The following is a 27,711-nucleotide window of genomic DNA, read 5'->3' as shown; positions in this document are numbered from 1 at the left end:
AGGTGGAAACTGAGCTCCGTGAATATGAAAGGCCTCTGTCTGTTGTAACATCTTGCCTTTTGATAAATTGTTTTCAGCTGTCTCCTAACGCGTGGGTAATGCAAAACAGTACGCTGCTTATGGGCTGGAAGGAACTGTACTTCGTGTATCACGTTGAGATTCATGAACTATGTTGCTTTCAGTGCAAGTTGTAATTATTAATGTAGCATCTTTCCCCTGATTTAAAAAGACGTAGGTAGTATTGTGCAGATGTAGAAAAGAAGAGCCAGTTCTCTTTGGAGGGGAATTAAAACGGGCGTTGTATATTTTGGAAAGGGCTAAGTGAGTTTTTTACATCCTGTCCTGGGCCATTTAGCTCACTCTGCTTAGTTGAGGTTTGGGAGAGTTTCAGACAGCTTTTGAATAGATGTTGTTACTTAGCTGTGTCAAAACACATTTTACGTGGCTTATATCCAAGTACTTTGACTTTTTGTTGAGGTGTTAACACTCCCCCTCATCTCTGTTAGTGATCTTTAAATATTTGCTGATAGAAGATTTTTATGGTGATTCATAAACTTAACTAGTTGAATGATGTTGCCTTCCCCTCTTTTCATCTCCTTAGGAGGTTATCCCAGGCAGCCAAACTACAATGCTATGTCCAATGCCAACTATCCCAGTCCAGGAATGGGAGGAAGCATGAACCCAATGGGAGCAGGGAGCCAGATGCATGGGCAGACTGGTGTGCCACCATACACTGGGCTTCCTCCAGGGAGGATGAGCCATGCCACCATGGGGAACAGACCGTACGGACCTAACATGGCGAATATGCCTCCTCAGGTGGGGACAGGAATGTGCCCCCCACCAGGTGGCATGAATCGCAAAGCACAAGAAGCAGCTGCTGCTGCCATGCATGCTGCTGCCAACTCCATCCAGAACAGGTAAGGAGTGAAATTTCCCTCTGTCAAAGTGTTAAAGCCAAAATCCTCTGTGTCATATCTGGATTTCAAATTAAATAACCCAGCGTTGTAGGTATAGTGAACCTACACTTCCTTAAAGTTTTAAGGCATTTTCATCCATCTTGACTGTTTTTTTTTGTTTGTTTGTTTGTTTTTTAAAAAAAGGCATAAAGCTTGAATAAACAGTGCATTTTAATATGTCACTAATGATCTACTTAGGGAACTTTTCATATTCATTGGTGAAATCTGAAATCTGTTTAACTTTGAGATCCCTTAAATTGTTTTGGCTTTCTGGTCTACTTTGTTGCATGAGTGACTTAAAAGATGCTGTGTGTGTGGTAAAGCCCATAAATCTAGCAGACAGCCATCCAGCTGCATTTGTCTGAACCAAGGCATTACTTGTCCAGTGTAATGAACTTCTTCCTTTTAGGGCTTTGATGAGCTGCTGTGGGGAAAGGAGCTGGAATTCAGCACTGAACTTTGCAACTATTTTCTGTGTTGTTTTTTTTTTTTAATTGCACATTTCAGAGCAGTTGTATGTGGCCTACCAGAACGTCATGAGAGCCATGAACTTGCTTATAAATTGGGTTTCCCTAACAAAGCTGTTAGATTTAGATGCATTTGTGGTCTGACTAGGCATTGTGCTCTTTATCCTAGTGTTTTTTTTTCCACACAATCTTCTGTCTGATGTTACCTACTACTGCTAGGAGGTCAGTTTCTGAACGCCAATAAAGGCATCAAAGTCTGTCTGTTTGAATAATGTGTCCGAGCGACGGTTGTGTATGAGCTTTTCTGATACATGTACAACAATGCAGCTTGTGTGGGTAACAAAAAGGAGAGAAAAGTCATTAAAGAAGGCTGGGGCACTACCCTGTCCACCTGCACAAATGTATTCTTACTTAAATGTGCAGGGCTGCAGTATTTGCAGATTCTTTCTTCCTTGTAAAGGTGACTTAACATCTGAAAGTTCAGTTTGAGGATGAAGATTGAGTGAAAATGTTTAGAACTGAAGTCCCTCTTTCAAAATGGGCTGCATCCCCTTTTCTTTTGAGAGTGAGGTTAAGGCTCTAAGAGTGGTTAAGCTTTTGAAGAAGCACCTGATCTTTGGTCTTTTGCTGGAAAAGTGATCTCCATTTCTGTTGTAGAATGCTGCTTCTAGTAAACCTGTTTTGTTAGAAGGCAAGATTTTAATGGTTACTATTTGGAGTAAACGTCTCTCTCTCCTTTGCCTTTTCTAGGCCTCCTGGTTATCCCAACATGAACCAAGGAGGAATGATGGGCACTGGACCTCCTTATGGGCAGGGAATTAACAGCATGGCAGGCATGATAAATCCCCAGGGCCCACCCTATCCGATGGGTGGGAATATGGCCAACAACTCTGCAGGTAAGGCAGTGCTGACACTTGAGCGCTTCATTGACTTCATGGTACTGGATTGAGCATCAGTGTAAAAGATTCTCTGAATTTCCTAGGGATGGCAGCAAGTCCTGAAATGATGGGTCTTGCGGATGTCAAACTAACGCCTGCAACTAAAATGAACAATAAGGCCGATGGGACGCCAAAAGCAGAATCCAAGTCAAAGGTAAAATGCCGCTTCTTTGTTTGTGTTTTACAATGACACAGTGTGTGTATCTATTAGTGAATGCGGTTCCTGAGAGAAACCTAATTTGATTTGCCTTCTACCCTGAAAAAACATCTCATGAGCATGGTTTTCCATGTAGTTAGTATGTGATCTGGCTGCTACATGTGGCCATGATTCCCAACTCAAGAGTGTGGCGATTGAGTGGGATGTCCCCTTCTGGGATGTGTTATCTTTTGGAGAGTGGCATATGCTGGCATCTCCTGTTCAGTTTAAGCAAGCTGGCATGAAGTGCTGTTCTCCATATCCTTCTCCAGATGTCTGTATGTTCCCATTTAGATCCTGGGCCAGTCTTGGTTTTATTAACTGGGAGGAACATGCGATTTTTGTGTTCGATGTAAGGAGATTCAACGTGAGTTGCACTTGAGGCATCATGCCCAAAGGGCTGTGCTTGAGCTGTGCCAGTGGTTCCGAGAGGTTCTTCAGGATTTATTTAAAAGGTTCAAACAGTTGAGCATCCCACTTCTGTGACTCATAAACCGTTCAGAAGTGAAGGGGAGTGTCTATTCCTTCCAGGGCTTGCGGGAGTGTTTCCTAGTCCTTGACGAGTAATCAAGCTCGCTTGCAAAACAACTGGGTAGTTCTAGGAATTATCACCTGTCCCAGTGAAACTGTGAAAGAAGTGTAAACAGACCCGAGTTTGTTTCTGGTGTAGGCTTGGAGTCAGTTATCACCTCTCAGCTGGGAGGTGGCACGCTGAAGTGTGTTGTTTCACAAACAGACCTCTTACTAGTCTTTTATTAAAGCCAGAAGGAGGCAAGCAAGTTCTTCAAGGAGTATTTTTCTTTGCATTACTGCTACCAGTTTCAAAAGAACCACCAAAAAAAAAAAAGCCGTTTCTCACCCCTTACTCTCCTCTGTTGCTACCTCAAGGAAAATACATGCTCTGCAAATTTAACACCTGTAACAGGAGCCTGCATGAAGGTTCAGAGGGTCTCTCCCTTCTGCTCATGTGTTCTGGCATCTGCCTTTCTGTTTATGGGAAACAAGGGCTTGAACGCTCTCAGGCTAGAAGATGCTGGAAGCTGTAACTAAGGGTTGCTCTGTCTGCATGGCCTGCCCTGTTCAAGAATCGTCTCATGCTAGTGGGCATCCCTCCAGAACGTGAAGGGCATAGGTAGTGCTCTTGAGTTCAGGAATATTAATTTTACTTCCATTTGTGATATAAACTGTTTCCCCAAAGAGCCAATGTCACGTGTTAGCCCTATGACATCCTAATAAACATGCTGGCTGACTTAACACTCAGGATGGTGCGTCAGCATCTGTAATGCCCTTTTTAGATCAAGACTGGCTTTAAGCTCTCTAGTAGGTATCTCAAATCTGGCCCAGAGAAAATTGATGGGACTTCTGATAGCAAGTCCTAGTAATAAACACTAAGACGATGCAATGGATCCTACACAGCCATGTAGGAACTAGTGTGCAATAGTCACGCTTGGTAGCTGCAAACCCACATTCCATGTTTGTGGGATACGTTAATGCCATATCAGACAGTCTTCCTGGATCCTGGTGTGCCAGCAGTAGCGAAGTGATACAGGAACTCGCATCGCATCTGGGTAGCTGGAGATTTCTGCACTTCTGTCAGTAAATGGGGAAGGGAAGAGCGACCGTCTTTGTGGGGGACTCCTCACACACATTCATTAAATAGTTGCCTCTAATCTTTTATTTTTCTTTGGGGTGTGTTTGTTTTTCCTCCTCTGCTGTCTTCAGCGTCAGTTTATTCTGGCATCTACCGCTTGGGTAAGAGGAGAGGCTAACCAGAGGGCAGTATTCACCATGGCAGAGAGCACAGCTATGGGGAATCTCATTTGCAGTTGGCTTAGATGTTTCCTCATATAGGTATATCTAGAGCAAATGTGCCCACAAAGGGTCTCTGAGATAGCTCAGTGAAGTCTCTGAGGTTTGGTTGGTTTCTACAGCATTTGTGAAGCTTTTTCAAGATACATACTCCATGAATTCCCTGGGTAGCAGCTGGTTTCTTGATACCTTTGTTGAGTAATGCTCATCTTTTAGACTGACATTGATCTGAGACAAGTGTGGGTCTAATATTAAGCTGTTCTCAGTATAACAGCAGAACCTTGCACTCTTACCTGGCTGCTTTTTGAACCCACCTTGGATGTAAGCTAGCTGGTTTTGTGCTGCTCAGTCCTGATATGTTTCCTTCTCCTAGAAGTCCAGTTCCTCTACTACGACCAATGAGAAGATCACCAAACTCTATGAGCTGGGTGGCGAGCCTGAGAGGAAGATATGGGTAGATCGTTACCTGGCCTTCACTGAAGAGAAGGCCATGGGCATGACAAACCTCCCAGCAGTTGGCAGAAAACCCTTGGACCTTTACCGGCTCTACATCTCAGTGAAGGAGATTGGAGGATTGACTCAGGTGAGTGAAGAGCAACCAGTGATGACAGTACCTTTGTGTTCAGGGCTGCCCACTGCTTGGCAGTCACAAGTCAATAGGCAGCAGAGTTCTAAGTTAACTACGTAGCTAGATGTAAACCATGGCTTTCAATTTAGCTGTTTCTTTTATTTATTTATTTTTAATAATGCTTATAAAACCCAGGATCCTCTAAGCAAGCCAAATGTCTGCTCTCCCATTGTCTGGTTAAGAACAGTCTGTGGTGAGATTCAACTTAAGAGCTCTTTTTCCCAGCTTTATCCATTGCAAAGACCGGTGACACTGTCTTTGTCTTTGCATCTGGCTGTTAACTGACCTCATGGCTAATTTGATTTGCTACTTGTTGTTATCCCTTCCTGTTTGAAAAGTTTTCTGTAGGTGAGGAAGAGAGTGTACTAGTTTTTGGTTTTGAATGCAACTGTATCTGCTCTGCTTAGCCCTTACTGAATCCTTTGTTTTAGATGGCAAGTGATGATTTCTCCCCAGAAAAATTCTTGGAGGAGCTGTAGCTGGGATTTTGAGTTTAGAGCCTCTTGTTTGGTTGTGCAGGTCAACAAAAACAAGAAATGGCGCGAGTTAGCCACAAATCTCAATGTGGGCACGTCCAGCAGTGCAGCTAGTTCTTTGAAGAAGCAGTACATCCAGTGTCTCTATGCCTTTGAGTGCAAGATTGAGCGAGGTGAAGACCCCCCTCCAGATATCTTTGCAGCTGCCGATTCAAAGAAGTCTCAGACTAAGATACAGCCTCCTTCTCCAGGTGAGTTTGGACACTGGTTTAAAGTGTGAAATCAATGTTTGAACCAGATCTCTAGAACTGCATGCCTGACTCCTCGTGCCGTGGGTCAGGCTGGTTCCAAGCTTCCACAAAGCCCCCATGTCTGCTTTTAATTGGATGTTCTCTGGATGTGTAGATTGAATACTTTTGTGATGTGGGAGCTAATGATACTGGATATAAGTTGAGCCTGTTGGGGTAGTTTAGTTTTGTGTCCCACCTCTGTAACTAGGCATATGAAGAAGAAAAACATATGTACATATACATCTAAGCTTACCAGTCCATCACAGCCTTAAAAGAATCTGAAGGAGAGAGAAGTCTAGAGTCAGATCTTCAAGGTGTTCTCTGCTTACTCTAACAGCATCCCTTGTTTCTGCTTAGCTTTGGGAACTTCTAGAAAAAGTTGTACTTGTTTTGATTATGTGAGTTCTACCTTCTGGGAGTAAACGGTTGGTGTGGGTGTGCACTCATCTTCCTCATGAATTACTTCTTTCTGTCTTCAGCAGGAGACAGTGAGGACTTTCAGAGGCTTTGCACCCAGAGAGCTTTGTAAGCCTGTTATGAGTTAAATGCTCTAGAATTTAAGCCCTTTAAAATGAACTTCTAAAAAGTTAATAATTCATTAATCCCTACGCTGTTGTTTAAATCTGGTGGGGTGCTCCAGTTTCTGAATATTTAGCATAGTGTTCAATTCAGATTTGTTTAAAAAAAAAAAAAAAGGCCGGGCTAGCAGTGCATGCTGTACTCTTTAGTCTTTGGAAAGTCTGATCATTTGTCTCATTTGCATTGAGATCGTTGCTTGAATTGCTGCTGAACTTGCCAACCACTTATGCTTCAGTTTTCCAGCTTGTCTTATAAGTACAACTCTCAGATGCCTTTTCTGGTCAGGAGCTTGTTCTTGTAGGTGAAACAAAAACTTTGATGCTTTGAAGCTCCTGTAATGTTTGGAAGAGAAAAAAAAAAAAGCCTTTTTGGTGCTGAAGCTTGGCATCATCTTAGTCTAGCTCTGGAGGAGTGGAATAATGAACCCTTTTTTGATTGTACTGCAGTTGTCTCAGCCTTGTTAAGCCCTTGATTGAAAGTGTGCCTGTCCAAATATACTGTTAACAGCTATATCTATCTATCCTCTCGGTTACAGAGTTTTTCTTAAAATAATAATAATAATATCTTTTTACCAGTCAGGAAACCTGTCCCAGTGTAGATTCGATCTTGGTGTATTCTGCAAGATAAAATGACTTTCATGTCATTAGACTAAACTTCTGTCTAAAGTGGTGTCTGAGTTCCACTTAAACTAGAACCCGAATCCCTCCTCACTTTCTTTCCAAAACCTCTTTGTTTCCCCCTGAGGTACCAGGCAGTGGAACAAAGAAGTTAAAAGCATTTGGAGTTTATTTGGAGAGGTCTGAGATGTTAAGGAAGCCACTAAAAACTTCTTGCAGAACTAGGTGCCTGTCAGAATGGATTAGATGGTGCATCAGTTTTATTTATTTATTTATTAGCTGATGTGGTGGTATGTGCAGGTCCTGAGTTTGCCTTCTAGGGCTGTGGTACAGCTGATACCTTCAGCACATCGGCAGTAGGAATTCACAGGGTTGCTATCCCAAACTCTGCATGGTTGTGCAGCCCTGTTGACTTAGTCCATCAGTTTGTGAGTCCATCCTGTGTGAGGACTGTTCTCTATTTCCTCTTTAAACTGCTCTCACCGCTTATCTTACTCCAGACTCCTGCAGCCAGGAGTATGCAGAAACAGCACTGCAGCATGGTTGCTGTGACCCTTTCAGCCTTATCACTTAGCTCCTCTTTCGTTCTCCTTTTCTTCTTCTCTCTTGCCCCCCTGGATTAGCAGGAACGAGGATGAAGGGCACAGCTCAAAGGGCTCTCCCATCCTTAGCTCCAGACCTAAGAGCCATGGAGGAACATTGAGTCCCAGTGGGCACAGCTCTTCAGGGGTGCCTGAGGCCCTTTGAGCAGCATCCTCCAGACTTGCACGGAGAGAGGAGTTCCCATTCCTGGGGGATAACTTCCCTGTTTGAAAAATAAGTGCCAGAAGTGGTGCATTTTGGAATCCCATCATTTGGCTGAGGGGCTCCGTCATCCCACGCTGACATGGGTGACTTTGCTTTCCTTGCAGACTTCATAACCTGTTGGCTTACGCTTTGTTTGAGCCTATTCCATAAAAATTAACTTTTCAGAAGTTGGTGAATGGTGGAGGTGATGCCACGTGGTCGTGCACAGCCCGCTTGTGGTGGCCGTAGAGGATCTGTTGGCCACTGGTCCGGGCTGCGCTCCTAGCGACCGAGCCACTTTCCATGCAGGCGGCGTTCACAACCCTCAGAAAACAAAAGTGTTTACAGAAAGGCCTCTGAAGTGGACTGGGGATTGCCTTGTGGGCACTCAGCATGGGTTTGCCATGAACCATCTTGGGTTCCCACTCGCAAACTGCAGCGTGTCCCCGGGGAGGCGTAATCAGCCTGCCGTTGGGTTTTAATTCCCAGAGCACGGAGCTGGCCCAGCTCCAACCGTGTGTAAATTTGTGAGTGGGAGGGACAGCGGGGGGTGGGGACAAACACCAAATGGCAGCGACGCGGGGAATGTCTCGGGGCCTCTTCCTGCCGATGCCAGCATTTGTAAGGCGGCGCGGAGACGAGCAGCGAATTCCTGGGGGAAGCGAGCGGAACTGAACCGCTGCCGCCGAGGGAAGGAGGGCGGCGGGGAGAGCTCATGAATGAAACTCCCCGCTGGGCCTGCCTCTGCCCTTCCTTCTGCTGAGACCTCCCCGGGCTGGGAGGGAGTCGCCGAGAAGGAGGACAGGGTGCCAGGAAGGTGGGGTGTAAACAAACATGCCCTGGACGTGACCTCGGAGGATTTTAATGAATAGCTGAAATGAGTCATCAGCCAGCAGGGCTGAAGCTGAGGGATATCGGGTGCTGGGGATGGTAACTAATGGAAACATTAATTAAGAGTTCAGCTCTTGCCAGCTGCCAGGAGCGTATAAACCTGAGAGCTGCCACTGTCACAGGGATCCAGGGGCAGAGCAGAGCTCCTGGAGCTCCGGCACTGCTGGATTACACACCATGGCCGAGAGTTTTGATGAAAGCTTAGTGGAGTTTTGATGAAAGCTTACCGGAGCGTAGAGCAACCCCTCCGAGCCGGGGAACTTGCTGGGCAGGTTTCGGCATTCGGTGAAAGATCCGGCATCTCCGGCATTCCCTGTTCCAGGAATCCTTGGGAGTGGTGCTCGAATTCACCTGCATGAGCTAACCCCAGTGCAAGGGCAGAGCAGACAGAGGAGCCTTGTTATAGTTACAGTGACTTCAGCAGCAGTCCTGCAGTTCCCATGGCTTGCAAAGATTGGAAGTATCACAGGAGAGGGCTCAAACCCACCTTCCCTTGGGTAGAAAGAGAATAATGTGATGGTGAGGGGTCAAGGGTTGTCCCTTGGCAAGAAGCAACGCGTTCCTTACCACACTGTAGAGCCTCAGCCTTTGAAGCTGGAGAGTTTGGGCAGCTCAGCACAGTGACAGGGTGATGTGGTGGTGTGTAAAAAGGAACAAAGTGAAGTAGTGATACATACTAACATGTCCTCAGCTTTACATTACTATACGGGGTTCTTCTGGGAGGTCTGGCCCACCGTGTCCTTGTAAGCATTGAACTCCTTGAAGTTTTGGCCATGTTTCATCCATCTCCTTCTTCAAGGACTATTCACTGTTCTAGAGGCTGATGTTCTGGGAGGTTCTGGGTTACCTCTGTAGGGTGCAGAGCTGCTCACACCACGTTTCTGTTCTTGCAGCGGGTTCAGGCTCGATGCAGGGGCCTCAGACACCTCAGTCCACCAGCAGCTCCATGGCAGAAGGAGGAGACTTGAAGCCACCAACTCCAGCATCTACGCCACACAGTCAGATGCCCCCTTTGCCAGGCATCAGGTACAAAACCACCGCACCCTCCTCCACCATGCTGGACACAAGCTGTGACTGTGAGGTTGCTTCAGCATCGCTACCACAGATGGCTGGAGCCTTAAGTGCCTGTTTTGATGGGGCTCCTTGGCTTTGCCCTTTGTTAATGGCTCACAGCAACAGTGTTGACTGTGTGTGTGAATAATCGTTGCCTTTGAGACTGGGGCTGAGGATAGTATTGTAGAAGGGCAGTTCTTCATGCCTCTGTTGGAGGAGCATGACCACGGATCTTCTAGGGGACCCAACAACTGAGAGGGAATGTGTGGGGAGAAGAATCTTGAAGCGTTGCAGATCTCTATAGTCCTGTGTTTCTGATGTGTGTTGTTTTTTGTTTTTTTTTAATCAGGAGTAACTCGGTGGGCCTTCAGGATGCCTTTACAGATGGCAGTGATCCCACGTTCCAGAAGCGGAACTCCATGACTCCAAATCCAGGGTACCAGCCCAGCATGAATACCTCCGACATGATGGGTCGCATGTCTTATGAGCCAAATAAAGATCCTTACAGCAGTATGAGGAAAGGTGAGGAAGTCCACGTGTGCTGCTCTCCCTTTTCTCTGCGAGCACTAATGCCTGAATCTGGCTGGAATGTGCTGTGGGAGCCTTCTGCTTGCCCTTCTTCCACAAAAGAAGGGATGCATCTCTCTATTGCAGAGATTAACATGTTTATCGATCCTTCTTTCAATCTTTCAGCTCCAGGAAGCGATCCCTTCATGTCCTCAGGGCAGGGCCCCAACAGTGGTATGGGTGACCCTTACAATCGTGCTGCAGGTCCAGGGATGGGTAACATGGCCATGGGACAGCGGCCACACTATCCCTACGGAGGTCCTTACGACAGAGTGAGGTGGGTACTTGCACCCAGGGAAATCCTGACTTGCTTGATTCACATGAAACGATTACTTTGTAATTGCTGCTGTGACTTTTCTGACCACCCTTTTCCAACTGAGATGAATCTAAGCAGATGTATGGTTTTCTTCTGTTTGTTTCCATGTAGGACGGAGCCTGGCATGGGACCTGAGGGCAACTTAGCAGCTGGAACTCCGCAGCCAAACATCATGCCTTCCACCCCGGAATCGGGGATGTATTCTCCCAGCCGCTACCCGCAGCAGCAACAGCAGCAGCAAAGGTGTGTGTGGGATGTTGCCACAAACAGCTCTTCCCAGTTCAAGAGCTCTGAGACTGAAAGTGAAGCGTGTATCTGATGAGAAAAATAACGCGTCTCTTTCTTCTCTAGACATGATTCCTATGGCAATCAATTCTCCTCTCAAGGCACATCCTCGGGCAGCCCCTTCCCTAGCCAGCAAACTACCATGTATCAACAGCAACAGCAGGTAGGTTACCAGAAACGAGGAGTTTTATATGTGCAAAGTGGATAAAAGGAGGGTGATGAAAACTCTGTGCTGTCTGCTTTATAAATGTGTAGGTGTTGGACAGAATTAAGAACCCTGTACAGGAGGCTTTCTTGCCAGTTTCCAAATAGGTTAAAGGACGTTTTAATTAGCGTTTCCAGTGTTGTGCTAGGAAAATAGAATATTGTGAGAATGCAGCTTGTGTAATTCATAGATGTGCATGCTCTGGCCAGGGAACGGAAGATTAGGAAGCTTTACTGGGCTCCTCTAGAAGTGTCTGAGTCCCGTACTGTTTCTGTAATGCTTCTTGGTAAAAGTGATGAAATGATCTTGTTAGGAATAGATCTTTCATCATTCTGGGCAACCCAGGATTTTTTTGTCTCTACTGAACCTGCAGATAAAGGCTCTGGGCCTGCCTGCACACCTGCAGTGCCCCACTGCTTTTTACTTGTTTTCCTCAAAACTATCAACTTTCTTTCAGGGCAGAGTTTGAATGGATGTGTATCTCTTTCCTTAATCCTTATATATGACTTGCTGTTGGTATCAGTGCCAAGACCCATAATGTTTTCATGATAATTTTGAGCCCTCTAGTTTAGGAGAGTATAGAGAGGGCACTTGCAGAGCTGTGCTAAGAATAATTCCAACTGCTCTGCAGTTTGGCTCTGCAACCAGAGCCATGGGGCTGTGAGCCAAGAGTTCGAGTTACTCTGGTACTTGTCATCTTTGAAGCCCTAGAGCTCCATCTGAAGCCAGTCATGACAGTAGAGCTGCTGAGTTGACTGTATAACAGAGCACAGATCCTTGGAGGCAAGAGAGATCGTGGATTTTAATTTTGTCTCAGCAATTGACTGCTTTCTCTTTTTGCACTTAAAAGAAGCGGGGGGGAGAATAGTTCTTGCTCCTTTCGTTGACATGTTTTGAAATCTACAGGAAAGGAAGAAGCAGGAAGTACAACAGTTTTTAACGTATCTTGTTTGATACTTCAGCAGAAATCTGTTTTCTAAGAAACCAAGGGTCTGATAAAATTCCTGGACTTGAAAGGATACAAATACCTGTACACAGTATGGTTTGTGGTGAACGTATGGTGGAGCCTGGTCTTTTCTACAGGAAAGTCCTTTCTGTGGGCAGATTTCTGCCCTTGAGGCATCCTTGTAGAACCCACAAGGAAACTACGCAGCCAGCCACAAGGAATTGGTCTTGGCTTGTAAAACTGAAAGACTGATCCAACTCGCAGTGGATATGGCTAACTAGCTACGAGACAAGTCTTGCCCTCGTACAGGCGATGCTGTGGAGCAGGTCCTCTGGCTCTGAGCATTCCTACCCACCGAGGTCGGGTTGCCTGTTTCTGCCTAGACAATCTCACCTTGTCGATGCCTTTTCTTTTTCCACCTAGAACTACAAGCGACCGATGGATGGCAGCTACGGCCCGCCCGCCAAGCGGCACGAAGGGGAGATGTACAACGTCCCGTACAGCGCCGGGCAGGGGCAGACGCAGCAGCAGCTGCCTCCAGCACAGACCCAGCAGCCGAGCCAGCAGCAAACTGCGCAGCCGTCTCCCCAGCAGGACTTGTATAACCAGTATGGGAGTACATACCCTGCTGCTGACCGCCGATCTGCCGGAGGGCCACAGAACCAGTTCCCATTCCAATTTGGCAGAGACAGGGTCTCGGCTCCCCCGGGCTCCAATGCTCAGCAAAATATGCCTCCTCAGATGATGGGTGGCCCCATCCAGTCTGCTCCAGAGGGCCCCCAGCAAGGCGCCATGTGGCAAGGGCGCAACGAAATAGGGTACAGCTATCCAAATCGGCAGAGCACCGGCTCTGCGCCCCAGGGGCCTGCTTATCACGGAGTGACTCGAACAGATGAAATTCTGCATTCAGAACAGAGGGTAAACCACGAGGGACCGTGGTCCTCCCACGGGAACCGGCAACCTCCTTATGGTCCCTCTGCCCCCGTGCCCCCGATGACCAGGCCCCCTCAGTCTAACTACCAGACCCCTCCTAGCATGCAGAATCACATTCCTCAGGTATCCAGCCCAGCACCTCTGCCCAGACCTCTGGAGAATCGCACTTCTCCCAGTAAATCTCCATTCCTGCACTCGGGGATGAAAATGCAGAAGGCAGGACCACCAGTCCCGGCCTCGCATATAACACCAGCAGCTGTACAGCCTCCCATGATCCGACGAGACATCACCTTCCCTCCGGGATCAGTAGAAGCTACGCAACCTGTACTGAAGCAAAGGAGGCGGCTGACAGCAAAAGATATTGGTAAGAGGAAACTCCTGCTTTTCTGCTTGTGCCCATCAAAGGGTGGGTGCTGCCGTTACTCTCCGGTGTAGCACTGCCAAACAGTAGGGCTCTGCTGGCTTTATACAGGGTGTGCATTGCAAGTTAGTTGTGTTATCAGACATAATGTTTGTGCTCGGCGTTGTCTGCAGAGAGGTTGCTTTTGCATACAGTCTGTACAACATCTTAAGCAGGCTTTGCTCTTCGTGGGACCAGAAAGCAGTATCAAGTATCTCCTTTTTGTTTTTAAACTCCAGGAGCTGGAAGTATCGTGTGTTTATATTACAGGAACTCCTGAAGCCTGGAGAGTGATGATGTCTCTGAAGTCCGGGCTGCTAGCTGAAAGTACGTGGGCCTTAGATACCATAAACATCCTGCTCTATGATGACAACAGCATAATGACCTTCAACCTCAGCCAGGTGGGTGCAGATGCTCTCTGATGCAGGTCTTTGAAGTGCTAATTTGGTACAGTTTTCTGTCAATGAGATAGCAAAGAGCAGCTCATGCCCTTGTAGGACCATATTCCCAGGTGTCCCTCTACCTGTGGAGGTCTGAAGAGTGCTCCAGGTCCAGGGAGCTGTATGCTGGTTACTCACTGCCCTGTGTATTTACATTTTGTTGGCGTGCAAGTGCGTGCTGTCTCCTCTCTGGTGAGACACATTGCCTCTAACACAGAGGGGAATATTCCTCTAAAACAGAAGGGGAAGAACGGTGGGGAGGCCAAAATGGGCTTTGTAGCGAGGTCATTGTGAAGGGCTGGAGGTTGTATGTTCTGGTTTTGATGACTTTCCCTCCAGCTCTGTCTTTCCCTCTGGGTCAGTGCACAGCAAGGCCTTGGGTGCCAGTCTGGAGGCCCAGCCTGTCTGTTAGTGGCCACGTTGCCAAATGTGGCTGTTGTAGAACCCATTCCACAGTCCCCTAAAGGCTATTTTGCTTAGCATTGCCCTTCTCCTTCCTGTGTATTAACCAGAGAGGAAAGGGAACCAAGAGCCACGTTTGTTTGTACAGGTATGTGTGTGTGGAGTTGGGCGGGTTGGATACTGACAGTCAGTGTCTGTTTTCACATTGTTCTTTTCTCAGAGGACGGAGGGCTCTCTTTTGCAAACAGTTTACTTGCCAGCATGAAAAGATCCCATTAATTAACAGCGCTGCTTAAACTAAATTCTTTGCCCTTTATGAACTGCTTTCCCAGTTGCTCATAGTGGCCCATGTTGTTTTCTGATCACTGTTCCCTTCCTTCCTTCCCCTCTTGTTTTTCTCCTCCCTTGTAGCTGCCAGGCTTGCTGGAACTCTTGGTGGAGTATTTCCGGCGCTGCCTGATCGAGATCTTTGGAATCCTGAAGGAATATGAGGTGGGAGACCCAGGGCAAAGAACACTATTAGATCCCGAAAGGTTCTGCAGATCTTCATCTTCCTCTCATGAAGAAGGGGAGGAGGATGACGAACCACGGAGCCTGAACTGTGAGGAGGAGGAAGAGGACGAGGAAGAGGAGGAGGCTGCGTTTTCAGGCAAGGACAAAGTACCTCTAGAGAGCAGCGAGGAGAAACTAGTTAGTAAATTTGACAAGCTTCCAGTCAAGGTCGTGCAGAAAAATGACCCGTTTGTGGTAGATTATTCAGACAAGCTGGGGCGAGTGCAGGAGTTCGACAGTGGACTGCTGCACTGGCGGATCGGTGGCGGAGATACCACCGAGCACATTCAGACCCACTTTGAGAGCAAGATGGAGCTACCTTTGACTCACAAACGAGCTTCCTGCAACTCTGTCTTGAGGAAACGTTCAGCAGCTGAGAGCAATCCGAGCACTAGGGAAGGAGAGACCCTTCCTTCTGACAGCTCCTCGGAGAAGAGGATAACTGCCACCATGGACGACATGCTTTCGGCACGTCCGGGCTCCCTGTCAGGGGAGGAGGAAGAGGTCAAAGCTTCAGAAACTGCGAAGGAAAGCAGCAAGTTTCCATTCGGCATTAGTCCAGCTCAGAGCCACAGAAATATAAAAATTCTGGAGGACGAACCTCATAGTAAAGACGAGACACCTCTCTGCACCCTCCTAGACTGGCAGGACTCTCTGGCGAAGCGCTGCATCTGTGTCTCTAATATCATCAGGAGTTTATCGTTTGTGCCGGGCAATGACTTTGAAATGTCTAAACACCCCGGGCTGCTGCTGATTCTAGGGAAACTGATTCTCCTACACCACAAGCATCCAGAGCGCAAGCAGGCACCCCTGACCTACGAGAAAGAGGAGGAGCAGGACCAAGGGGTGAGCTGCAACAAGGTGGAGTGGTGGTGGGACTGCTTGGAGATGCTGCGTGAAAACACACTGGTCACGTTGGCCAACATTTCTGGCCAGCTGGACCTCTCCCCTTACCCAGAAAGCATCTGTTTGCCTATCCTGGATGGACTCCTCCACTGGGCGGTCTGTCCGTCAGCAGAGGCCCAGGATCCCTTTCCAACGCTGGGGCCAAATGCTGTCCTCTCCCCTCAGAGACTGGTTTTGGAAACACTCAGCAAACTCAGCATCCAGGACAACAATGTGGATTTGATTCTTGCAACTCCCCCCTTCAGTCGCTTGGAGAAGCTGTACAGCACCATGGTGCGTTTCCTTAGTGACAGAAAGAACCCGGTGTGTCGAGAGATGGCTGTGGTACTACTGGCCAACTTGGCACAGGGGGACAGCCTGGCAGCAAGAGCGATTGCTGTGCAGAAGGGCAGCATTGGCAACTTGCTGGGCTTCTTGGAGGACAGCCTGGCCGCCACGCAGTTCCAGCAGAGCCAGGCCGGCTTGATGCACATGCAGAACCCACCCTTTGAGTCGACGAGCGTGGACATGATGCGCCGAGCTGCTCGGGCGCTGCTCGCCCTGGCCAAGGTGGACGAGAACCACTCGGAGTTCACGTTATACGAGTCGCGGCTGTTGGACATCTCCGTGTCGCCTTTGATGAACTCTTTGGTTTCACAAGTTATTTGTGATGTACTGTTTTTAATTGGCCAGTCATGACAGCTGTGGGATCCGAGACCCTGTGTGCGTGTGCGTGAGTGGAGAACTTAGAAACTGACTGTTGCCCTTTATTTATGCAAAACCACCTCAGAATCCACTGTCTGCCCTGCGCTGTCCTGCTTCTCCCTTGGGGAAAGATGTCCCCGGTCCCTCTCCCCTTCCCCAGCCCTTCAAATTTGTCCTGAATCCCTTATTAAAGGAGACAAAGTTCTGTCTACATAGAAGACTTTTTTTTATTTTAACCAAAGTTACTGTCGTTTACAGTGAGTTTGGGGAAAAACGACTTGCCGTGTTATCACATTGACAGGCACCACTTTCATAACTGTTTTTAATGGTAAACTCTGAAGGACAAAAGTGACTGCTGAACTCTGTGTGGTTTATTGTTGTACATTCACAATCTTGCAGGAACCAAGAAGTTACCAGTTGTGAACAGACCTTGTCCAAGGGAGGCCTGTGCAGTAGCGTGTAGAACTTCATGTACTGTACACCTTAAACTGTAAACATACTGTAATAATGTCTCACATGGAAAAAAAAACGCTGGATCAGCAGCAAGCTGTAGTTTTTAAAAATGTTTTTAGTTAATGTTGAGGAGAAAAAAGGCTTTTCCCCCAAAGTATCATGTGTGAACCTACAACACCCTGACCTCTTTCTCTCTTCCTCCTTGATTGTATGAATAACCCTGAGATCACCTCTTAGAACTGGTTTTAACCTTTAGCTGCAGCCTGAATGCTGCCACGTGTGTATATATATATGACGTTGTACATTGCACATACCCTAAGATTCCTTGCAGTTTTGTCCCCCTCTCCCTACCCCTTTATAGTATGACGAGTTAACGAGTTGATGACCTGCAAAAGCGAGACACAATTATTTAATCTCTTGCCAGACATCCCTCCCTGGAGGATGCTGTACAGGTCTCTGTGTATAAAGTCATTGCTGTCTCAGCAGCCAATCAACTTATAGTTTATTTTTCCTGTTTTTGTTTTCTTTCTAATCGAGGTGTGAAAAAGTTCTAGGTTCAGTTGAAGTTCCTGATGAAGAAACACAATTGAGATTTTTCAGTGATGAATTCTGCATATTTGTATTTCAGACGATGTAGCTAAAAACTTGATGTAAATTCCTCCCTTTTTTCCTTTTTTGGCTTAATGAATATCATTTATTCAGTATGAAATCTTTATACTATATGTTCCACGTGTTAAGAATAAATGTACATTAAATCTTGGTAAGATGTTTGTAAGGGTTTTTTTTATTAGCAGAAAGGGGAGGTGACTTCAGCGCTGTCAGGTCTTGTAGACACGGCGCTGCAGGCCAGCTCTTCCTTACCACGTGGCGCTGAGGCCTCAGAGGTCCTACCCAGGCCTGCAGCTTGTTTGGCAACGTGTGAGGATGAGAGTCCCGTCCTGCTCTAGAGACCCAGATGCTGTGTGGTCTGGCTTCCCGTTCTCTGGCTTTCCGTTCTCTCTTTGGCTTGTGCTCCAGGAGAGGGAATTTGCAGCGTGAGGTGAGGCTCTGGTAGTGCAGGGTGAATGCTGAGTTCTCAGGGTGAAAAAGGATGTTGCTCAGAAGGGAGGCAGCTCCCCGTCAGTGCTCTGAGATGGAAAATTGTCATTCCCCTCGCATTTTTCACATTTTCTTGGAACTCTGACTTCCTTCAAAGGACGGGGTTTTCCAGTGGACAGAGTTCTGGTGCCCTTCAGCAAACAGCCAGAGTTCAGGCTCTTCATGTGCAAATCTGCACGTTTTCACGGGTTAGTAAACGGATATTTTATTTAGCCTGAAGCTTTATCCTCAAATGATAATAGTAGCGGGCTATCTAGAACTGCACTGAGCTCATTTAAGCAAAAGAGTTAAAGGAGAGGTTTTTCTGTAGGCAAACATCATTTTTGTTCAAAAGATCGCCTCGTTTTACCTCCCTACTCCTCCTCTATAAAGCTCGCAGTTCTGAGAGCCCTCAGCTGTATTCCTTAAACTTGAGATTTCTGGGAGTAATTGTGGCAGAATGAAGCAGACTCTATTCCGAGATGTTTGTTTATCAGGAGGAGTTGCAGGAACTCTTCCTCCTCTTGCCTGTCTGGGGAAAAAGGAGAGTCCTTAAAATGCATTTCTTCAGAGGAAAGGAATGGTGCTGGGCTTCTCTGGCTTTAAAAAGTACTGAATGGAAAAAACAAGTGGTGAGATAAGAATTCTGCTGGACTTTGCTGGTCTGTGACAGTGTTGTTGGTTTAAAGCCGCCTTCTCTGATAATTTCATTCTGTATTCCAGGAGCTTTGTTTAATCTGATTAATGTAAAAACCTTATTTGTTCATTTTTTTTTAAAACAGAAAGGACCTCATCAGCACGGCTGAAGAAGGTAATGTTAACAGCTTTTGTACAGCTTCTGTGTTCGTGTTATGGTGAATTTAATCATAAGTGAATGATATATTTGGGAGAAAGAAGTCACATGTGGTGATACCAACTAACAATTTTGCCAGTATTTACACAACCAGTTGATCCGAGGGGAGTAACTCCGCTCCCCCAGTGCTTGTGTGTGCAGACACATGTACCTCCTGCACTTCAAAAATGGTTAAAAGAAAAAAAGCACGGATGAGAGATTAGTAAAATGAGAACAAGCGGTGTTCCCAGTTTGTAATTAGGGACTGTATGCAGAGCCACACCTGACCTAAACCCCGACTTGGCTGCACAGAATGCAAATCCCGCGCTCTGATCTGATTTGTACCCCAAGCTTCCCATTTCCGCAGGCGCTCCTCAAAACACCTTTCTTTGACCCAGACAGCTCTGCCGTTTTCCTTTTTTTACCATCAAGGGAGAAAACTTGAGTTCTTCCCAAGTCTGAGTCCCAGATCACAGCACTGGGGGCTCTTCCCCGGGACTCTGGCAGCGACCTCAGCCCTCAGCAGACGAAGCCGGGCCCACGCCACACATGGCAGCTGGAGCCACCGGTCCCCCAGCACCAGCTGGCTTCGGCGAAAGCCAAATTCGAAGCCTCCATCATTGCAAGGATGAGGTCTTGAGGGAAACCTGCCCCCCCCTTCCTAATAGTAAGTAATTAGTGTAATAACACGTGCTGATTCCCAGCCTATTGTTACATGCTGTTGCCTAATGCGTTTTGGCAAGACCTGCGCAGGCCGTGCCCTCTGCCCCAGCCCCGGAGGATGAAGAGGAGGAGGAGGAGGAGGAGGAGGTGAGGTGGGCATGGTGGGGGGGGCACCCTCAGGGCTCTCCCTGCTGGGGCTGGGGGTGTGGGACTCTGCTGCCTGAGGGGACACAGTGAGGGAGCCACGTGTTTGTTTTATTTATTTTTTTTACTTTTCTACTTTCAATTTTTTATTTTTTTTCCACACCAAGGCCCTGAGGCCCGCAGCGAGGCCTCGGCTGCCAGGCTGCCCCCGCGGGGCTCGCCTCCGCCGCCTCCCCCGCCCTTATCAAAGATGGCGCCGCCCCTCCCTTCCCTTCCCCTCTTCACCCCCCCCCTCCCCAGCGCCACGTGACGCGCGCCGCGCCGGATGGGGGGCGTGGCCGGAAGTGCGCGCGTGCGTTCGTGTCGCGGGAGGGGAGGGGGCGGTGGCGGCGGGATGGAGCCGGCGCGGGAGCCGCGCGCTGAGCGCTCAGGTGGGGGCGGGGCCGGGAGGGGAGGGGAGGGGAGGAGGGGGCGGGGCCTCGCCCGGGGTTGGCCACGCCCCCTTCGCGTGGGGCCACGCCCCCCGCGCTGCCCCCTGAGGGGACGGAGCCGCCCCCGCCCCCCCCCCCCCTCCCCTCACGGGGGGGGCTCCGGGAGCGGGGCCGGGGGCTCGGGGGGGGGCTCCGGGGGGCTCCGGGCTCGGTTCTGAGGGGACGGCCCCGGCCCCAAGGGGCCTCCTGAGCGCCCAGCCGGGTGAAAGGGGCTGTGGGGCCGGGCACCAGCTCGCCTTCGTGTCCTGGGAGCCCTCAGCGAGGCGTTGGGTCGTGATTTGGGCCAAAAACCACGAGTTTTGCTCCGTTTTTAGGATGATTTTACCGTTTAGGCTGAATTCCTAAATCTCTCGAGAGGCCTCGTCAGTGAAACAGGCGGGGGAGGGCCGCGAGGCTGTGCCCCCCGAGGGTGCCTCAGGGTGCTGGCCAGGCCGTGTGGTGACCCCCTCACGGGCACGGCGGTGGTTTTAGTGCCAAACAGGTGGTTTTTGGGGCTCCCATGGTGGTTTTTGTGTCAAATCAGTGGTTATTTGGGGCTCCAACCACCGTTGGAGCCTCCTCGAGCTGCAGGCCGTGTCCTGAGCCAGGAGGAGCAGCTCCGCTCTCCCTCCCAGGCCAAACCCTAGGCAAGGATCAGGGCCGTCGGACCTGTGAGCGTGCACTGAGCAGGATTTTATCTCAGGATTTCATCTCAGGGCTTCATTTTTTGCAGGATTTTACCATTTCAGCGCGTAGGGCAGCAAGCGGCAGGCACCGAACCAGGGAAGCGACCCGGCCACGTTCTCACGCTGGCTTCGTGGCGGCGTGCTCAGCCCCAAGGTAAACAAACGCCTGGCAGCCGCGGCCTTGGCGCTGTCGGCTCCCGCCGGGAGGTCCGGGTACGTCCTGAGCCAGCGCAAACACCTGAGCTGTTACAAAAGGCCCGGCGGGTAGGAATGTGCCTGTTTCTTGGCACTGTTTTGCACGGACCCAGCGTGAGCCGTGCTGGGGCTGCAGGCACCAGCAGCTGAACATAGAGCAGAGAGGCTGTAGTGGCTCTACGGGGCTGTAGCGGCTTTAGGCCCCGCAAAAACAGCCCTAAACAATCAGGGGTTCTGGAAATTCCGTCTTTCCCTTTTGAATATTGGTTAAAACAACTCTTTAAATACACCTGGAGCATCTCTTGAATCTGACAGCAGGTGAGAGAAGCGCTGAGAGGTGCCCAAACTGCTGCTCTGTGTTTCTGGGATGCAGAGGACTAGGAGGACTAGGTTTCCGCCGAGGAGCCCCGTAACCTCTCCGGGAACCCATGGCCGAGGTGTGCAGAGGGAGGAAATGCCTTTGGAGCAAGTGCCTGCTGCCACCGGGTGGTAACCGGCCTGCACTGCATTTGCACAGGCCTCGCTGAGCTCTGATTTTTCGTGCACGCGATAATTTACCCAGTGTCTAATTCGCGTTCGTGTCCTTTTTTTAGCACAGTTCCCAGAGCGAACCAAACGGGATTCGTACCCGAGAGCAAAGAGCTGGGTGGAAACACGGAGCGTGCAGAGAAACGCGTCCTTAACGAAGGCTGCATCTTTTTCTGCTGAGATGTTTTTAACCCGCTTCTGCCTTTTGGTGTCTCTTTTTTTTTTCCTGTTCGTGCAGGTGCTCTTTTAAGCAGCACTTTTTGGGGCAGAGGCACGCCAGCTCTAACGCTGTGTTCTCTCCCAGAATGGTGCTTGTGGGCTGCAGCTTTCTGTAGATGTCGTTGCTTTCTGTTACAAGGTGTGCTGCATCGTGACAGGAACAGGCTTTTTAAAGCTGTTTGCTTTGAGCCTTCTTGGCACATTCATGCTAGGTTTTTTCTCTGCTTTTAAAAAAAAATATTTAAAGTGCTTGGACAATTTTTGCCTCTCTGCTTTGATAGGATTTGCAGCTGTGAATGCGCTTTAATAGAATTTACAGCTGGGCTGAAGTATCCCCTCTCTTAAAATAACATTGCAGCTTCGTGATTCAGGAGAATGTGCCTCCCACTAGCTGCTTTGTCTGTAGCTGTGAATGCTCTGGAGCAAGAGGAGAATATGAGCAAAACCAAAACTTTTGTATGTGGCAAAATAGGAAGCATAACCCTGTGGTTCAGGACTGTAACTATAAACGAGTGCACTTGGGTCTTGTTTTATTTTTGCTTTGCCAGTGCCTTGCTTTCTGCTCTCGCATGCAGCTTTTAACCTGCCAGTTTTTTTTTTTTTTTTTCTGCCATTAAAATGGGAATAGGAAAACCTCAGAGCGTTGTTAGATCATTAGGTGATCGTTCCGGGGATCTTTATGTACTGTTGGGCACTGGATTAGAAAGATGGCAGGTGGGGAATGGTGCAGGATGTGGTGTCGTTGGAGCCCAGAGAGAGCTGCGGGTCTTCTGTTTCTCAAACTGAAAAGCAGTTGGTGGCTGGGGAACCAACGGAAGAAATGTGTTATCTTAAAAAGCTGCACAACAGATACTGCCTGCCTTCATGGCTCCGGGCCAGCAGTTTTCAGAGCTGGTCCCAGAATGTCAATCCAGAACGTACAGAAGAGAAAGCAGCGAGACTCTGCAAAGTGTTTTAGATCTCGCAGGTAAGGTTTTGAGGGAAGAGATGGAAGAGAGCCACCTCAGCATATGCAGTTTGCTTGACAGGCAGATGCCCTCGCTCTGGAGAGCAGGGCCCCTGCCAAAACGGTGGAAGATTGCAGGTGGAGAGGGTGGCGTTACGCAAGTGCCACGTCCTGAAGATGCTGCCTGCCATGGAGGGAAGCAGCGGGGGAAGCCTGCCTGTTCCTCAGCGTGCCCCGGAGGAGTTTGTAGGGCCGTGCAGTGGAGGCAGCCCTCAATAACTCGGATTTCTGATTCCCAGGAGCAAGCTCTGGGCAGGAGCAGGCGAGAGCCGAGCGTGCCTGGCAGCGCCTGAGCGACCACGAGCCCGCTGGCACAGTGCTCGCACGGATGTTACGCTCCGAGTCCACGTTTTAGTTCTGTCTCCAGTCCAAAAAAAGGTTTAAATCCCATTGAACACACTGGAACTGGAATGTGTGCATAGATGCTTGGCTGAGCTGTGGCTGGAGCCGCTGGTGTTTCTGCTGAGGCAGGCGGTGAGGAGGCCAACGAGACTGCTTCAGGTATTTACACTGGCCTGGTCAGAAATGTGCTGAGAGAACGCGTCGCAGCCTCTCTTCCTCTGCATCCTAGCCAAGGTTAAGAAGTCAGGGATATTTTTTTTGAATTTTATTTTTAGGAACAGTATCAAAGAAGCCTTCTGTCATCTCTCAGTTCCGTGGTGTCTTTATACGTGACTTTCTTGTTCACAGAGAGTTGCAGCCCTTTGAAATACCTGATAGTAAATAAAGGTGCATAATTTACAAACGCGGCTGAAGCCAGAAATAACTTTTTGCGTCTCTGCTCTCTGCTTATCAGTTCAGGTTTCCAAAACCAGAGGGAGAACTTCCTTGGCATCAGGGAGCTACTGAGGCAGCTTTCAAGCTCGGGATGGAGCTGGTGAACAGACAGGATCCCTACCTCCGAGAGGTCGTGCAGACTGCAGTGTGCTGCAGAGCCCTGACACTTCTGCTGCAGGCAAGTCTGATCCTGAGCCCAAGGTGCTGCAGTGTCTGCAGGTGCTGTTTGCTGCTCAAAGCCTTCTCTCCTTGGTACCAGCTGCTGCACCACGAGCTGGCTGCTTCTGCAGGGCTGGGAAATCACCTTCTCCTCTGGAGAAGCAGGAGGCCAGCTGCATCCAGGCAGGCAGGTTGCTGTTAAGTAAAATTACAAACGTTTCCTTCTAACTTACCACATTTTCATGCTGCTGTTGCAAAAGAGGCGGGTTTGGCAGCACGAGAGGCTGGTGGGTCTGTTTATCCGCAGGACAGGAACGAGGATCTCCTCCTGCACCTTCCCCCCAAGTCTCCCTTCAGAGACATCCTCCTCTGAGTGGGGGTAGCTCAGTTGCTCTCGGTCTGCTCCGTCCAAGCTGTGTGTGTGCCGAGGCAGCCAGCAGGGCCCAGCTGTAGCCACAGCCCTTGTGAAGCAAAACCAGCCTGGGAAGCGGCCCCGGGAGCGGGCCAGTGGCCAGCAGATGGTGGAAGCCCGGTCACCGCTGTGTCGGCAGCGATGACAGACTCTGTACTGCACATTTCAGAGGCCTGCTTGGTCCAGCTGTGTGCTCCATTGTAAAACGGCGCCTTTGTAGGTCTGTTAGTCCCAATTTGTTTAGTGTGGCCTTTTCTCTTTTCTCTGCCAACGCTGAATCCTTTGCCAAGGACTCATCCCAGTCTGCACACAGTAAACTGCAAAACTTGCATCTGGGGGAGTTGTTCTTTTCAGAAACGTGTTTTCATTTGTCTTCCGCGTCAGTTTCCTCTGGGAAAATCTTTTCTTTAGTTCTGTCTCCTCTTCCTTGCACATCAGCTGGGACAAAAACACCAAATTCAGGAGCAAAGGAGGCTTGCCGGTGCTCTAACAGATATGCCCAAGGACAGGGCTGAGCAGCCTTTCCTTATCCAGTTCCATGGGGATTCTTGGATGTTTTCAGCTTTCAGTTTTACTCAATTCAGCTGTAAATGCCCCAAAACAGTCTGCATTTTTTCACAGTTACAGGCACCCCTGCTGGAAAGCCCGTTAGCCTGTCTTCTGTGCTGCTCATCTCCTTGAACCTCCAAATTCCTCCTCCAGCTCAGGTGCTCCTGGCGGGATCCACGAGGCTGTCTGCCGGCCTCCAGCCCTCTCTTCTCCTCCTTCCAGGCCGTGTTCAACCTCCTGATCCCGGACCACGCTGCGGATGCCTTCTCCCCTCCTCGACTGCCCGAGCCCGGCGCGTGGGACGTGCTGGTGGAGCGGCTGCTGGGAGGCCTGGCGCGCTGGGACGCCGAGCACTTCCTCTTCATCGCCGAGCGGGGCTACCTGTACGAGCACAACTGCGCCTTCTTCCCTCTCTACCCCCTCAGCCTGCGTGCCGTGGCCGAGGGGGCTCTGTGGCCCCTGCAGCCGCTGCTGCGCTTGCGGAGCCGCCTGCTGCTCTCGGCCGCCCTTCTCAGCGCGTTTTTCTCCGTGCTGGCGGCCGCTGCCCTGTACGAGCTGGGCTGCAGGGTGCTGCGGTGCCGCAGGGCAGCCTTCCTCGCCGCCCTCCTCTTCTGTATCAGCCCCGCCAGCGTCTTCATGGCAGCGGCGTACTCGGAGAGCATGTTTGCCTGCCTGGCGTTCGGCGCCATGTGGCGGCTGGAGAAGGGGCAGAGCTGGCTCAGCGCGCTGCTCTTCGCCCTCGCTTCTGGCGTGCGCGCCAACGGGCTGGTCAACGCCGGCTTCCTCCTCTACTCCTGCACTAAACGCTTCGCTTTCCACTTCCAGGTGGGCTCAGGGCCGGGAAGGAAGCTCTCTCCTTTATGGAGGCAGCTCCTCAGCGTGGCGTCTTCAGCGGTTGTGACGTGTGCCGGGATTTGCCTGCCCTTTGTTGTATTCCAGTATTATGCCTACGTGAGGTTTTGTGGCCCCGGCCCGGAGCTGGATGTCCCCAAGCCGCTGCGGCAGCTGGCTCTGGACAAAGGCTATCGCCTGGCAGCCACGAGTGGGGTTAAACCCACGTGGTGCTCCCAGCGGTTCCCCGTGGTCTATTCCTATATTCAAGATGTTTACTGGAACGTGGGCTTTCTAAGGTACTTTGAGCTCAGACAGATACCGAATTTCTTGCTTGCTTTGCCTGTCACCTTGCTGGGCTGCTGGGCTGCCGGGACCTACGTCGTGGCAAACCCTCGGCACTGCCTGACTCTTGGTCTAGAGAGAAGAAAGGCTGAAGAAGAGGGCAAACCAAGGGCTGGATTTTGCTCCCCTGCTGTCTTTGTCTACGTGGTCCACGCCACAGCCCTGCTGCTCTTTGGATTCTTCTGCATGCACGTGCAGGTAGGACCTTCGTAGTGACACGAGTGATTTCTTGGAGCGTGGGGCGGTGGCTGAGGGTGTTCGGTGACAGTCCCAGCCTGGTGGTGTTGCAGCTGCAAACCAGAGGCTTCTCCTCTCCTGTTTTGGAGCTGCTTCCACAGTTGGCTTCCAAAACCATCCGGCATCTGCTGGGGAGTTCCCAAAGGGTTTCCAGGTGCTGGGTGTGAGGATACTGGGACTGAGCGGAGGGACTGGCAGCTGCTGGGTGGCATCTGATGTGCTCCTCACCAAGGAGCTGGGTCACCGTCCTGCTGGGCTGAGTCCAGTGGGTGGCAGCGAGAGGATCCAGAGCCTGGGCCAGTCCTTCAGAAGTGCTTCAAGGTCTTTTTGGCGGCACTCAATGTGGGGTTTTCACAGGGAAATTAATTGAGGAGTGAGACTTGGATCTCCTCTGCAGCAGCTGTCACAGTTCCCGGACACGGCTGTGACAAGGATTTCGGTGGCAGTCCCCGTGTTTGTCCAAAACCCAGCGACCACTTGGCTGCTCACAAGAACATCTTAATAAATAACGCAGCCTGGAGCCGAGTTGTTCTGTTGCGAGTGCAATAAATCCCAGCACCGCAGCCCGGGGCTGTATTTCTTCCCCTTTATCAGCAGCCTGTTGGAGGCAGATGGATTGCGCCTTCCATCGCTCGCAGTCGGGGTTCCTCAGAGCCAGCCCCACAGCTTATGGGATTCTCTTTCTCTTCCAGGTGCTGACCAGGTTCCTCGCCTCCTCCAGTCCCATCCTCTACTGGTTCTCAGCCCACCTGCTGCAAGAACACGAGCTCTGGCTCTGGACTGAAGGCGCTGCTGGGCAAACCGTGGTGTCTCCCCCCAAGGGGTCGGCACTGGGTGCGTCGCCCGGCTCCTGTGGGATGGGGGCTGCAGCAAACCCCCTGCTCAGGCTGCTGCAGAGCTTCCCCCTCCTTACCCCCCGCAGCAAATGTGTCCTGGGCTATTTCCTGGCCTATTGGCTGCTGGGGCTGGTTCTGCACTGCAACTTCTTGCCTTGGACGTAGGCAGTGACTGCGGCTCCGAGCCTGCGGAGGGGATGGTCGGCACAGGAACTCATTTTTCTATAAAAAACAAAAAAATCCTATAGTGTGGTGATGCTGTTGGCTGGGACAAGGGTGCTGCTGCTCCCTTCCTGCTTTGTGACCGAGCTGTGCCTGATGTGGGGCTGTGCAAACTGAGATCCTGGGGGCTGACTGAGGGATTGGGGGTGTTTGGGCTGGGGAAGGGGGGCTCAGGGCAGAGCTCATTGCTCTCTGCAACTGCCTGGAAGGAAGGGGTGGGGAGCTGGGGTCGGCCTCTGCTCACAGGGAACTGTGCCAGGAGCAGAGGGAACGGCCTCGAGTTGTGCCAGGGGAGGTTCAGGCTGGCAATGAGGAGACATTTCTCCTCAGCAAGAGCGCTCAGGCGTTGGGACGGGTTGCCCAGGGAGGTGGTGGAGTCCCCGTCCCTGGGGGTGTTCAGGGAGAGGTTGGACGTGGTGCTGGGGGACAGGGGCAGGGGGTGGTGGGGGGGGGGGGGGCAGTGGGACTGGGTGCTGTTGGAGGCCTTTTAGAGCCCTAATACTTGTGGGATTCTAGGATATGAAGGATTTTCGGGCTGCCTCCTCCACCCTTCCAACTCTTGGGTTCTGTGATTTGGGGAACCCAGTGGGGGTCTCCGGGTCTCCCCCCCTATTTCCCTGCCTTATCGCGGCTCGGCCACGAGGGGACGCCGCTCTGCTCCGCGGATGGGCGTGGCCAAACCACGGGCGCGGGCGTGGCTTCCGTTAAAATGGGCGTGGCTTCATTGTGGAGTGGGCGTGGCCGACAC

The 27,711-nt window shown here is 50.2% G+C and overlaps 2 protein-coding genes across 11 annotated transcripts in view; both read left to right on the top strand.

Annotated features, from left to right (window-relative positions):
• The window catches only part of ARID1A (AT-rich interaction domain 1A), a 60,939-nt gene extending 43,400 nt beyond the window's left edge, over positions 1-17,539 (top strand). For 2 of the 3 annotated variants that reach the window (XM_068657658.1, XM_068657656.1), the window contains 13 exons: positions 602-917; positions 2,174-2,319; positions 2,406-2,515; positions 4,740-4,949; positions 5,514-5,721; positions 9,527-9,659; positions 10,036-10,208; positions 10,380-10,530; positions 10,681-10,812; positions 10,921-11,017; positions 12,429-13,302; positions 13,609-13,739; positions 14,592-17,539. In XM_068657658.1, the coding sequence (XP_068513759.1) occupies positions 602-917; positions 2,174-2,319; positions 2,406-2,515; positions 4,740-4,949; positions 5,514-5,721; positions 9,527-9,659; positions 10,036-10,208; positions 10,380-10,530; positions 10,681-10,812; positions 10,921-11,017; positions 12,429-13,302; positions 13,609-13,739; positions 14,592-16,316 (4,406 nt within the window). In that variant the 3' untranslated portion in view covers positions 16,317-17,539. The remainder of the gene's footprint in view (positions 1-601; positions 918-2,173; positions 2,320-2,405; positions 2,516-4,739; positions 4,950-5,513; positions 5,722-9,526; positions 9,660-10,035; positions 10,209-10,379; positions 10,531-10,680; positions 10,813-10,920; positions 11,018-12,428; positions 13,303-13,608; positions 13,740-14,591) is intronic. The other variant, XM_068657657.1, reaches the window with a different exon arrangement.
• Positions 17,540-19,829: 2,290 nt separating this feature from the next.
• On the top strand, positions 19,830-26,986 carry PIGV (phosphatidylinositol glycan anchor biosynthesis class V). Of its 8 annotated transcripts, none has more exons than XM_068657674.1 (6): positions 19,830-19,922; positions 20,695-20,801; positions 22,835-23,096; positions 23,392-23,550; positions 24,715-25,866; positions 26,598-26,986. In XM_068657674.1, the coding sequence occupies exons 4-6, from the start codon at positions 23,464-23,466 to the stop codon at positions 26,904-26,906; spliced, it is 1,548 nt and encodes a 515-aa protein (XP_068513775.1). In that variant the 5' UTR covers positions 19,830-19,922; positions 20,695-20,801; positions 22,835-23,096; positions 23,392-23,463; the 3' UTR covers positions 26,907-26,986. The 8 variants fall into 8 exon arrangements, with proteins under 8 accessions (XP_068513775.1, XP_068513770.1, XP_068513773.1 ...); XM_068657669.1 differs by having other exon boundaries at positions 20,695-22,556; XM_068657672.1 differs by lacking the exon at positions 22,835-23,096.
• Positions 26,987-27,711: the final 725 nt, after the last annotated feature.

The sequence above is a fragment of the Anas acuta genome, chromosome 21 (assembly GCF_963932015.1).
Source record: "Anas acuta chromosome 21, bAnaAcu1.1, whole genome shotgun sequence".
Classification (NCBI taxonomy): domain Eukaryota; kingdom Metazoa; phylum Chordata; class Aves; order Anseriformes; family Anatidae; genus Anas; species Anas acuta.
Note: the sequence above shows the minus strand (reverse complement) of the source record. Positions and strands in the feature narration are given on the sequence as shown.